The following is a 13876-nucleotide window of genomic DNA, read 5'->3' as shown; positions in this document are numbered from 1 at the left end:
TAATATAAGCATATTAACCATGTAAGGAGTTTACTTCCAACTGGAAAAAGTGTTCAAAACTAATTTTTAGGCTCTCTGTTCCTGATACTGTTCCTGCATGCTGCAAAAGAAAGTGATGGAATGGAAAACAGTTTCAACTCTAACCTATGATAAAGAACCGTATTTCGATACTACCACATCCTGCTAATTCCTCCCCACTCCCAGCTGAGCAGTCACAAGTAGCATGCAAGGTACAGTTAATATGAATAGATGTAATGCTTGCTTGCTGGTTACAAAGAATACTTACTAAAATACATACCTTATTCCACTTAGTAGTCAGGGTCTTCAGTCTATCAGAAATATGCTCTCTTTCTTGAGGACCAATGCTTTGATTTGAAAGGACCCTTTGTTCATTTCTGTTTAGCCACTGAAGTTTTTCTCCTTGAATGTTCATCTCTTCAATCAAACTCTAAGAAAGTTAAAAAGGTACTTTAGATCTAAACGTAGCTAACTATCTTCTGAATTAATTTTAAGGGCAGAGTGTATCCTGAGATTAAACAGAAGCAAAACAGGAGAAAGTACTGGCCCATATTTATCTCAGAAGCTCATTTGTTTAAAACAAATTCCTAGTTTGTACAGTTGTAAATATATGCTTGGAATTATGGGTATTATGCAGTAATGCCTGATGAAATTACCAGAAACCATAAGAATTTCTAAGCATATAGCTAATTTTGCTAATTATGAGCAAGAACAAGCAGAATAAATGTATAAAATGCATACAGGTAACAGAATTCAACTACTATTACAGAATTCAGGTAACCTTGATGAAAAATTCTGATTTGTTGTTGCTATATATAATACACACAGTCCTTTCACATTCTCTAGATTCACATTTTGAACTGATTCTGAGAAGATTGCTGAAAGAAATATCTTAGTATCACTAATTTATATGATTACTTGTATGTAATGGGCAACAATGGAAACATGCTGGGCCTATAGACTGCTGGGCGTGCCTGCCCAGTGCTCAGTTATGTGCTTATGAGGCCCAAGGAATATGACAAAGATTGTTTTCAAGGGTATTTTGTCCTGTCACAGGAAAAACACTGACAAAACGCAGTACTTTGTCACTAGATAAGAACTTGACTTACTTCTCACATTGCTGGTTTTAGACAGGATGGCCAGAAGTTAACCAAGTATTAAACTAGTCACTACAGTTTATTACAAAATAACAGTCTGGGTATCAAAAGGTCATCCCAGTGTTTTACTTTAGACAACAAAACTAATGGACCATAAATTACAGTTCGCTTTGTGTTCAATGGCAGCCACTAACTGCTATCTGCCAGTACACTGTAGACTCTGAATTCAACACTTGTATACAATCCTTTAAAAAGTAACAAAAGCAACCAGTGTAAACTTAAAACTTGCCATTAATTGCTGCAGGTTTTCCTCATGGCTGACTGTAGGTTTCTCGTCTTGAGCATTTTCAATATTTTCTACCCAGCAACTGAGTTCTTCTAATTTTCTTGTATAGTCTATCAATTGTTGATTGTCTCCTTTCAGTCTGAATTACAAACCCCCAAATGGAAGAAAAAACAAAATCACCACTACTGAAACAAAATGTATAAGCAGTAGAATATACATGACCTAAAACTCACTAATATTCATCTATACACATACACACATATATAAATATAAAGCAGTTCAGGTATATAAAATGGAAGAAACCACTTAATATTTACATAGTCTTTCCATCACCCTCAAAGTGGAAAGGGAAAAAAACTGCCTAAAAATTCTCAGCAGTCCTTCAGGGTTATATAAATCCCAGCAATATTTCCTATTCACATGTAGACATTCAAAAGAATTTGCACACAGTTCACTTCAAGATTTAACCTTGTCTTTCAGCTTACCAAGAACATTTCCAATAAATATTTTATAATGATTTTGATACTGTGCATAAACAGACAACTGAAGGGAAAGGACTTGCATCTATAAAACTGGCCTACCATTTTATTTTTGTGAAATAATTACCACGTCTTAAAACATCACTGTAAAGGCATGCAACAATTCAAGTTCAGCCAGACATATTTATCTGGTGCATGTATGCTCCCTCCAAAGGTGCACTGGAAGCATCTTTAAAAAAAAAAAACAGCTAAGAATCACTCAGGACAGTGTATAAAACTTATTTATAAAGGGAAATTCTAAAACACCTGTACACATGGTACATTTATACAAATGAACAAACACATTAATAAAGCCCAGGAAAAATATGGTACAAGTGTGTGTGTGTGTGTGTGTTATATAAAAAGCAAATCAGGATTGCTAATTGCATGAAAGTAGTCTTGGGAAACATTATAGAATTGGAGCATGAAAGTTAGGGAAATTCAGCCTAATTGAAATGTGAAACGCTATTTGAAGCCTCTAAAACCCCTACACTTCTCCTAAAATATGCCAGATCCTGATTGACCGAATTACCTCTGCTGTCTTTTCATGACCTCAGCAGTGACTGCTTCCCAGCGTTTCTTTAATCCAGCTAGTTTCTCTTTCAAAAAGCTTCCATCCGAAATGGAAAGTTTCTGTATGATTCCTTCCCCTGTTCTGTTTAATGTCAAAAAGCCGGTCTGATGGCTGCTGACTCCCTCTTCAAGTTCCTGTTGTAAATATGAAAACCAAACTGAATTTTCTTTCCTACTCAATTTGACACCGATATATAGGTTGAAGCAGTGAATGGCCACACAGAGGGAGGGAGGGAGGGGGGGGAGGGAAGGAAGGAAGGAAGGAAGGAAGGAAGGAAGGAAGGAAGGAAGGAAGGAAGGAAGGAAGGAAGGAAGGAAGAAAGAAAGAAAGAAAGAAAGAAAGAAAGAAAGAAAGAAAGAAAGAAAGAAAGAAAGAAAGAAAGAAAGAAAGAAAGAAAGAAAGAAAGAAAGACCTGAGCTCTTTTTACTAAGAGGAAGCTAATATATTTATAAATATCAACCTACTGAAGACAAATGTTGCAGAACAGGCAATTGAACCCAAGCCAGTCTGAAAATTCATTTACGGTAATTAAAGAACGGTATTGCTATGATCTACAGATATCATAGAAAAATCCAAAGAAACTAAGGAAAGTCAAGGAAAGTTAGACTCACACTTTCACATATCCCTAACAACCCTAAAAGCTATGCACTGTCAACATACATCTCTTTACTATACTGTAAAAAAGGATCTCAAGAATAAAAAGACCTATTTTACATAGAATAATAAAGCATACTTAGTAGATCCTAAATGCTTTTGAATATAAAATGATATATCTAAAATGATATTATACCAAAATATTGTCGAAGGCTTTCACGGTCAGAGTTCATTGGTTCTTGTAGGTTATCCGGGCTGTGTGACCGTGGTCTTGGTATTTTCTTTCCTGACGTTTCGCCAGCAGCTGTGGCAGGCATCTTCAGAGGAGTAACACTGAGATACTCAGAGGAGAGACACTGTCCTTCAGTGTTACTCCTCTGAAGATGCCTGCCACAGCTGCTGGCGAAACGTCAGGAAAGAAAATACCAAGACCACGGTCACACAGCCCAGATAACCTACAAGATATTATACCAAATTCATAATGTGGGTGATATCATTATAAACATTTCTATTTCAGCAAAAGGATTCATTGTGACTTAAGTCTTATGGTTGGATCTAAAGTTCAGTTTGCACTAACGGAAGGCACTTCCATCAGTGGAATGGACATTTCCTGCCTCTCCCTTGCTCCTTCAGCCTGCTGGGCTTCCTAAATCAGTGAATATCACCCTTCATCCCACTGAGAGAAATTGACTTTGGCTCCAACCCATAGTATTTTTAAAATAATTAACTAAGATTAAGATATATGACAGGATTGTAGATACCTGCTGGTGTATTCTTGGTGTCTCTATATCCAGGCTATCATCTGGAGTTTGGGCCTCAGCCAGCAATCTTTCAGCTTCTGTTAACCACTGCGAGAGTTCATTGAGATCACAATGGAACTGTCTCCACTCTTCCACAGACTTATCAAAGGAACTGCATGAAACAGGACCAGGAGAGTAACGACCAAGTTACTTCCTATGTGTATTTCAGGCACCCTTGAAATACATAAACATCTACTATATGTTACATCTACTGTTCTTGTAGAACACTTTATATTATAAGGACAAATGAAACAAACATATTTCCATTAAACTAAGATAATAAAATATAAAAATTCAGTTTTAATTGCAAGAAAATAAAGATCAATTCAGTGTGTTAACTTTTTAAAAAATTACAAACACATGAAAAAATAAAATAAAACTATTGGCTTTTTAAAAGACAAGGAAAACAGTAAGGTCTTTCAAACACTGGACTTCAACTAGTCAATCTACACACGACACACATTTTTACAGTATTTTTTCAGGCCCAATTTCAGTTAGTAAACTTTACAACAGAGGGGTAATCTTCTCAGTCCTAGCCTAATGCTCTACGGATTATACCATACTGGTTCCAATGATCTATATTGCCTTCTTACTGCTGAAAAAGCAAAACTAGCAGACATGCATAACAAACTACAGTTGCTGCTTGCTTCCCTTACTTCCTCTAAGCAGACTCCATGGATATTATCGTGAACTCCCTTGAATGCCTGGCTTTTGGCAAACCACCACTATATACTCAGCCTGCATTGTTGGCCAGCCAAAGAAAATGGGCAGGGAAGACACTCCCTATTTCGATCTAGCCATTTCACTGAAGTCTTATTTTTTTTTTACTCTGAAATACAACAGACCCTTTAGATTCCGCCTCCCCTTTCAATTATGCTGTTTCACCATACTGTCTAACTATCGTTGCTCTAAGAAGTAAAATAAAAACCTGAGAAAAAAAGATGCTCAGGGATGAGTCACAATCCCACTCACACTCTTAGAAAATAAAAGGAGGGTTTTAAGTGGGAGCTCTTTTCAAGGGGCAGGAAGTAAGGCATTAGGTGGGTTCTGAACTACTTTTTACTGCAATAATACACTGTGTGGAGCAATTGTTATTGTATAAGTTGGCAAACTAGATCATACCATGGAATTAAGCATTATCATTTGTCCCACTGTCTTTAAATTTTGCCTTTGGAGAAGATGAAGTTGCACTTGGTATTACTAGCAACGAGGAGGATCACAGTCAGAAGGTAGAGGGAAGGAGAGTAGGTGGGTATATTTTCTGAAAAGCACCATAAACTAATACAGTTAGCTTTTGCTGCTCCCTGTGGAAATGTCTCTGTATTCACTATGCTGGTTATGCTAGAATGCCTACTGAACAAACTGAGATTTAGTTATGCAGATGTAACGAAAAACCACAATTAATAAACCAAGTATAAACTGTGGTTCTGAATTAGTATCCACCAATTTGTTGGGCAGCTTAAAACTGTGGTTTAAATCAAACATATTTTAGCATGATGTCAGAATGCAGCCAGTAACTCCATCAGAGAACAATGAAGACTTAACACCCAAAAATGTAACAGGATGTATCCCAAATTTCTACTAACACAAGTACTCCTTACTCAAGTCTCCACCATTGTGTGTGTATGTGAAGTGTTGTTAAGTCGCCACCAATTTATGGCAATCCCAGCAAGGGGCTTTCAAGTCGAGTGAGAAGCAGAGGTGGTTTGTCATTGCCTTCCTCTGCAGAGTCTTCCTTGGTGGTCTCCCTTCTAAGTACTGATGAGATCGAGCTATACCATGCTGCCTTCCCTTAATGCTCCACCATTAGCAGAATGTAAAATTTAGATTCAACTCAATATATTTAAAGATAACAATAAAGCATTTTACACAGTTGTTTAGTAGACCACAACGGATTCAGATATCCAGGCTGTGGATCGAATTAATTTAAACATGATTTAAATTTAATCTACATCAAAGTCAATATTAATCATGGTAAGCATTATTATAGAAAAAGCAGCTATACTTGCTTATTATTAATGATATTAGCTTTACAGAAAAAATCAATTCCCCATAACAGAAGAAATGTTGACAAATATGATATACAGACTTATTCACACTCTCTGAATCATACAGAATAAAAACCTGGAATGGTATTTGGAAGCACTGACCCAGTTCACATATAATGGCCAAAACAGATTTCATACTCACATGCTCCCATCTTCCCTCACACGAATTCAATCTAGTTCAGGTACACCATATCTCAATCAAGAACTGGAGTTCAATCAAGAACTGGCCTCAATCAAGAACTGGACTTCATTTCCAACCATGCTTTTTAACTCTGATATGGAGGAAATTATATTTTTGGCAAACTAATTTTCCTTATTCTGAAACTGGGGCAAACTATTATTTTTCCAAACCAGGAAGTGAAGGAGAGGATCAGAGCATGTAGGGGAGGCAGCATATGATACAAAAACTACTTATGAGAGTCCTAACATGGTCTGGCTGTTATGTATCAGCTGGGCCAAAATATTAAAAGTGTGTCAAATTTCCAAGTCAAAAGGAAAAAAACAGAACAGTCATATTTCCAATTCAGTGCAATCTTTTAAAATATTTATAGAATTCAAGCAATGAATGAATCCACTAGAAAGTCAATCTGTTGTGCTTCCACTTATTAATTGTGGGTTTTTAACTCCTATTTTTAAGCTAGAAAAAATAGTGTGACTGCTTAATTAGTAAGTAACTGAAAATATCAAAGTTTCCAAAAGAATACCAAGGCTTATCATTTGGTCAGTTAGATATATGGATGTACAGGGAAGTCGAGTTCCTGGCATTAAAGCCAGGGATCAGTTTGCCCTGGCCCACTGGGATTCAAAGAAGGTACGAAGACCTTTTGGGAAATGAGTAGCAGCCAATAGGATGGCATGGCTGTCCAAGCTAACTTCTAGCCACACCTCCCCCAAGCAGGCTTTTTTTTTTTGTTGGCTGCTGATCCACCCACCCTGTCTTTGGTCATCACAGGATAAGCTGCTTGTTGTCGGGGCCAAGCAAGAATTTTTTGGGGGTCCCCCAAACTGGCTGTTGAGGCTACCTTTTTTCTCCTGCTTTGTGATGTCATAGTGGAGGCTGGGGTTGAATAGGCATGGTTGTTCACTGTGTAGTCCATAACTAGTTTGGAAGGGATTGGGCGGGCTGATCAGGATAGGTAGGTAGGCACGCTCCTGGAGACATCTGAATGGTGGAGAATGTGTCCAGAACAGTGCATCACTGGCTGAGTGGTGGATGTGGCTGGGAAGGAGCAACCCTTGGTGCTGAGCAACATCTTTTCAAACCTGGCAGTGGCTGTGAAGCACATCAGGGGAGGAGATGGAGCACCTCTCAGCACATTGTGTACAGGAGACGATGAACAAGGCTGGCAGAAGATGCTGGCTGTGTTTGGAGTCAGGGTTGGTCTGCCAACAAAGGCAGCCACAGGCAGGCTGCCTAGTGCAGCCCACCCATTTAAATGTGTCAGTATATTTAATTATGACACAGATCAGTTTAAATAATTAAATAAAGTAGTTAAACCCAAGCTGTTGTCTTGTGTCTTCAATGAAGGGTGTCTAGAGCAAAATAAAAGTTGATTTTCCTAACCTTTACTATAGATTAAAAATTATAATCAGACACCTCTGTACCTACTACCATCTCTTTGAGATATTTGTCTATTGGAAGATTCTCTACACTATTACTCCAAGACATAAGTTGCTTTCAACACTGGGTAAGTAATGTTATAGTTGTTATTAATAAAGCTGGGATGAGCTGGCCTTAGACAACTGACTGTTCAATGAAGAAAAAACAAATTCACTCATATCTACCTGGCATACCTTGACTCTCCTCACAGAACATACCAAAGACAGCAGTTTTTCTTGATAAAGAGAAGGGGAAGAGAGTAGCACAGAATACATGAAGTCCTATGACTCACCATTTGCGGTCATTATACATTCTGTTAATTCTGTCCCATTCTGCATTCAGCTGGGTTAGTGAATCCCCTATTTGAAGAGCCTCAGGTCCAGACGCCTCTAGTATAACATCAGGTTGCTTTTCATGAATAACTGCAATCTGATCCCCGAGTTTGTCCAAAATGTCTTTTACATTCTGTAGAACAAAACAAAAGCCAATTAAATGCTCAGAGAAAAAGGGAGCAATAGCACCTCCTCAAAAATTACTACAATTGGAAAAAACAGAAGCCTTTGTTTAGGATGGCAAAACACAGCAATATCTTACCTACAAAAGGCTGGTAAGAAACCTGTATGAAACAAAAACTATTATACCCAACAAGTTTTGTAATAACTTTGTACCAGGGACAAACAAAATGGTTTCCTTCTTAAGTTTTTGGTTGTGCACTTTCAAGAGAGGATTGCCCTGTAGTAAGCTACGGTCTGTTGCCCTCTCTCTTTCTACTAGCTTCATCAAGACAATTTTTTATCAGAATGAGCCTATTAATAAACACACATCATGTTTCGTGTTAAAACACAGACTCTCCTCCTTCAGGCACTAAATGTAGTGTCTGAATAGAGAGACTGTGCTTTGATTTCTCCCTTTGCAAATCCAACCACTAGATTCAAGTAGGATCTAGATCACAGGGGCCAGCGAGATACCACTTTCAAATGAACACAGCACCTACTGGTTTTTGCACTGTATCCTGGGCTTCTGCACATACAGGTTGACTGCAGATAATTCTATCTAAACACGGCCAAGTATGTATGTTATATATTGTGGTTTTGACTTATTGAAACCCTTTGAATCAATGACCTCCAAAATGTCCAAAGATTGCTCAGCTTTTGCAATCTGCAGCTTCTTTTATTGAGTCAATCTATCTCATGTTGGGTCTTCCTCTTTTCCTACTGCCTTAAACAGAGTCAGATAATTCCTTCACCTAGCTCAATACTGTGTCCTCTGTCTTGGAGCAGCATTCCTTAGTTTCAGGTGGGTGAGAGTTTTTCCCCCCCACTACACAAGATCTGTGACTTGGAGGTGCCAGGGATTCAATATGTAACCTACTCCATAACAAGTGTGGGGTGCTTTACCACTGAACCTCAGCCCTTCCCAAACTTAACATAAACAAACCCACTATCATAGGACTGTGTGATCATACTAGGGATGTAGGTAACTAGGAACAACTGATTTCAATCATCAGAAAATACCTAATTGAACCAGTTTTGTAACACTGGAAAGCGTCCTGACTTTTCCTGGATTATACTTTATCAAAGTTATGATTACTCAGTGACCATTGCTTTTGTTCTTTAGTCTAATGCACATTTCAGTTCCTAATACCTTTAAAGAATCTTCTTGCGTAGAAAAGTCTTCATAGATACCAGCGTGAAGTTCTGGGGCATTCAACAAGAGCTCAGAATCAGCCATAGACAGCAAAATTTTGTTTATTTCAACCAGGTATTCTGCAGGGAATGGTGATGTTCTGATAATCGATAAATAAGGACCTTGATTCCTCTGGTGAGTTGCCTGAGGGGGAAAACACCACTCAAGTTAATTTCATTTAGTTAATTTAACTTTATTTTTAAAATGTAACTAGCTAAAAAAAATTAACTTTATAAAGTAGATGTGTCGGTGGGGCCGTGGTTAAAGCCTTCTTCAGTTTGGAAGGCTGGGCCTATTATTTAAAATCAAGCCAGGAAGGATGCGCATTTTTGCTGGCACACCCAACTGCAAGCTTGAGAGTGCCTGAGATTATGCAGGGCAGGCAGAGAAACACGGCGAATTCTTGTCTGTACATAGGGAAGGAAGTCGGCTGTGATATGAAGGAAGGAAATAGGTGGGTACTGGGCAATTATGGGGAGGTATCACCTGTTTTTATAGGAACTGCTGGGGCCCTATTTAGACTCCATTCCAGAAAAAGAGTGTCTGGAAGATGCCTGTTTTCCTGCATCACTAAATGCTCAATACTGATTCCAACAAAGCAAACACAATTCACAGGATCCGCTTTAGATCTGATACAAAAAATAACAAGTTATCAGATCTAGTAATCCTGGTGACAGAATTCAGGATTCATTATTTCAGCCTTCTTACAGTGGTCCTGTCCACAAAACTGTAAATGAGGTTTGTGCTGCTGAACTGGTTTATTGGCACATTCAATCCTGTGGAGCAGAATCAGAAGAAAGATTTGACATCCCAAGAGCATGTACATATTCCCTGGAGTGCTAAAGCAACGAGCACAGCACACACTCCAGCCTTTCTTTGGCAGCGTGCTCCATCAAGTCATTCTTACCATCAGTGCTTCACTGGAATTATTTTAGCTGTTATGGAAATATGCCTACTGCATGGGGGCAGACAATGACTGGGGTCTGGTCTTCAGTGGACAATGTTCTTCATAAAAATTATTATAATTAAAAGCAATAAAGAATTCACTGCTGACTTTTGTGAAGATAAAGCAAGGATCTGCAAGTAACACTACTATGATACATTATAAACAACAAGCATGTATAACATCTCTGTGCAACAAGGGTTTGGGGATGTTGCATTTATCACTAATGTGCATTTCAAAAACAGTAAATGTGTGAAATTGTGACTATCCAGGGCAAATCCACACTACCTATGTTCAAACTATCAGTTTTTTACTCCCCTTGAGATAGATCTATTAGCAATAGGGCTCAATGCAAAGTGTCATAAGTTTTGTTCTCTGGTCACAGAAGAATCATGATCGCTAGGAGATCCTTTTAAGAGGAAGGGGATTGGTTTTTGTGCAAACATTGTGCAAAGCCAAGCAGCAGCATACACAATGTATTTTGTTTGCCCTGTACTGGATAAGACACATGGGGTTTACCAGGTTAATGGTGATGTAAAGGAGCCCCGTGGCGCAGAGTGGTAAGCTGCAGAACTGCAGTCAAAAGTTCTGCTCACGACCGGAGTTCGATCCCGACGGAAGTCGGTTTCAGGTAGCTGGATCAAGGTTGACTCGGCCTTCCATCCTTCCGAGGTCGGTAAAATGAGTACCCAGCTTGCTGGGGGTAAAGGGAAGATGACTGGGGAATGCACTGGCAAACTACCCAGTAAACAAAGTCTGCTTAGAAAACGTCGGGATGTGACGTCATCCCATGGGGCAGGAATGACCCGGTGCCTGCATAGGGGACCTTTACCTTTTTTTAAAGGAGTTTATTTATGAGGTTGCCTCATGAGGATAACCTTATATGTCACAGTCAAATATCACACAACATTCAGTCACAGCATCTACTACAATAGAATATTTGTTTATGAGTTAAGAATTTTCAGAATTTGTAAGGACTGTAAACAGAGGAAGCCCTTAACAGGAAAGTATTAATATTCAAAATGGAAAAGATAGAATGAACATCAAAGACGGGTTTAGCCTGAAAACATGTAAATTATTACCATTTAGGATGTAGGTTTAGTTTTCCATGAATGACAAAAGCAGAAATCTGTATTTGTTTAAGTTGAATCTAAACATTATGTGTTTCTGTTCAGAGAACACAGAATTTAGACAAAAATCTACATATTTTCATTTGCTGCAATATTATTAAGCGTCATAACAACACCAGTCTTCCTTGGTGGTCTCCCAAGTGGGTGAAGACTCTTCTGCTCCGTATGGCATACCCTCGATAATGCTTACTCGCCCTCCTTCCTGGTTCTGGTGTTGTTCATGTGTTTTTATGGAATTATTTTATAATTTTACATGTTGTTTTTAATTGTTCATATGTTGTGAGGTTTTTATGTTCACTGCCTTCAGGATCCTGATGAGGTGGAAAAGGTGGCATAATAATATTTTAAAGAAATAAATAAATGACCCTGCTTAGCTTCCTAGCTCAGGGTAGTCTAGATTATTCAGTCTGCTTTAATTATTATTACATTACTGACCCAAGGGGTGATGTCTTATCTCGACATTTACTAGGCAGACAAAGGCTCTGTCCCCGCAACAGTGGTGAACCAGAAACACTGGAACATGTCCTTCTTAGGTGTAGTTATTATAAAGGAGGACAGAGAGAAGATTCTTGGCCCTCTTTTAAGAAAGAGTACTGGTTATCCTGAATTCTATAGAGTTAACATCCTTCTTAAGGATGAATTTTCTCAGGTAACAAACTTAGTGGCCAAGTTTTGTAGAATAGTATTTAATTACAGGAAATCTAAATTCGGAGACTTAGAGGCAGAAATGTTTATAACCTCAATTCAAGGAATACCTCCTTTCCTTCCAAAACATTAAGCTGAAAGATAGGTCTTATACTGGTGGCTTTACCTAACACTTATGCATTTTAAGGTATTAAGCACTATAAAAATAACAAACGACATCATGGAGTACAAAATGCATACAGAGGCAAAATATTGGGCTAGAAGGTGTCTCATATGATTCTGGCAAATTATCGTTTTTGATAGATCCCAATGTGGTCAAACCGTGTCTGGATTACTGGATGGTAGCAAAAGGAGAAAAGTTGTAGCAACACTTTTCACAATAAAAAAAATCTACCTGTAGTTTCTGCTCATCCTCTGCTTCCTGTAGCCCAGTCAATTGTCCATCAGTTTCATTGAGCCAATTCAAAAGACTGTCATGGTCAGTTTTATATTGTAAGGATGAAGGAGAGATTTCCACAACCTTTCTCCTTTGCAAGGACCTTAGTTCCTATGACCAAACAAAGGAAAGTGGAACAAAATCAAAGTGGTTAAGGGAAAGAGAAGAGGAAATGTAGGCAGTAACTGGAGCCCAGATCTCTCACGTCACTGCCTGGGGCTGCACCTTTAACACCTAAACCAGTTTGAAAGGTTAAAATATGCTTCTGCAAGATGAGATGCTAGCACTGTCACTGGCAATGAAAACAGGGAATTAGGGACTACAAACAGTTCATAGCCCTGTACTCTATTGATTGCAGATAACAGTCTCTTGATACTCTGGCAAAGTATTGAACCCAGCGACCCAAATGCCTCTTCAAGCTTTAGTACTGCATGCACTTCTCCTTTACCTATTGGAAGTAGTAAAGGAGATAACATACAAGGTATCACCAATTAGAGAGAACTGGGGGAGAGACATAGCGCAGAGAACTTATTATTATTTATTTACAAATTGTATACCCCTGAAACTTAACCCCAACAAAAAAAGTGCTACTGATGAGGGGGAAGGTTTGACCATGGAATTCAGATATCTCTTGTTCTGGTTGGGGCTGCACTCCCTCTAAAGGAGCAGGTTCGTAGTTGGGGATGCTGCTGGATCTGGGCCTCCTGTGGCCCTTCTTGGACAGGAAAAATCTGCCCACTGTGGTGCATGCCCTGGTAACATCTAGGTCAGATTACTGTGATGCACTCTACATGGGGCTGCTCTTGAAGACTCTCCAGAAGCTACAGTTGGTAAGAATCCCACAGCTGGAATGTTGACTGTGGGTTGCAGGGATCATATTTATCCAATCTGGCTCTACACTGGCTTCCAATTTGCTTCCAGGCCCAATGCAAGGTGCTGATATTGACCATTAAAGCCCTATATGGCTTGGGGCCAGCATACATTAAGGATCGTAAGGATCCAAGAGTGCCCCCAAATTATGGACCTGTTCCTTCAGGCCCAAGTCAAATCTTTCACTCACCAGTAGCACTTCCATCCTGATGTCAGGAGCGGGCCTGTTCGGCTCCTCGGCTCCTCTGAGGTGTTATGACTTTCTCGAGGCTCCTCGCAGCTGCTTCGCTTTGTTGTTCTAACAGACACTTTATCTCGTGCATTCCTCTCCCGTGGGAAACTGAGTTACTATGCCAACCTGCCATATCAGCTATGATATTATATATTACTGATCTGCGCCAGCCATTCTTGGCTTAGTTTGCAAGCACGGTTAACCCGTTGATTTTTCCAATAAAGTCAACTTGCCTTAGGACTACCTGTCTGGGTTGTTGCTTTTGGGGGATCCTCGGGCCAAGGGCTTACACCTGATAGAATTAAGCTTCAGTTTATTAGCCTGCATCCACTACAAAACTGCATCCAGATACCGGTTTAGAGTTTCTACAACCTCCCTAGGATTGGTTAGAAGTGTGAG

At 39.1% G+C, this 13876-nt stretch overlaps 1 protein-coding gene across 2 annotated transcripts in view; it reads right to left on the bottom strand.

The window, feature by feature from the left end:
* The window catches only part of UTRN (utrophin), a 760310-nt gene that overhangs the window by 458238 nt on the left and 288196 nt on the right, over window positions 1-13876 (bottom strand). The window contains exons 39-45 of one of the 2 annotated variants that reach the window (XM_056853742.1): window positions 12334-12486; window positions 9180-9365; window positions 7828-8000; window positions 3849-3999; window positions 2452-2627; window positions 1405-1540; window positions 299-448 (exon numbers count right to left, since the gene is read on the bottom strand). In XM_056853742.1, coding sequence (XP_056709720.1) covers window positions 299-448; window positions 1405-1540; window positions 2452-2627; window positions 3849-3999; window positions 7828-8000; window positions 9180-9365; window positions 12334-12486 — 1125 coding nt within the window. Of the gene's footprint in view, window positions 1-298; window positions 449-1404; window positions 1541-2451; window positions 2628-3848; window positions 4000-7827; window positions 8001-9179; window positions 9366-12333; window positions 12487-13876 lie in introns of those variants that run through there. The other variant, XM_056853743.1, reaches the window with a different exon arrangement.

This window comes from Euleptes europaea, chromosome 7 (genome assembly GCF_029931775.1).
Source record: "Euleptes europaea isolate rEulEur1 chromosome 7, rEulEur1.hap1, whole genome shotgun sequence".
Taxonomy (NCBI): Eukaryota; Metazoa; Chordata; class Lepidosauria; order Squamata; family Sphaerodactylidae; genus Euleptes; species Euleptes europaea.
Note: the sequence above shows the minus strand (reverse complement) of the source record. Positions and strands in the feature narration are given on the sequence as shown.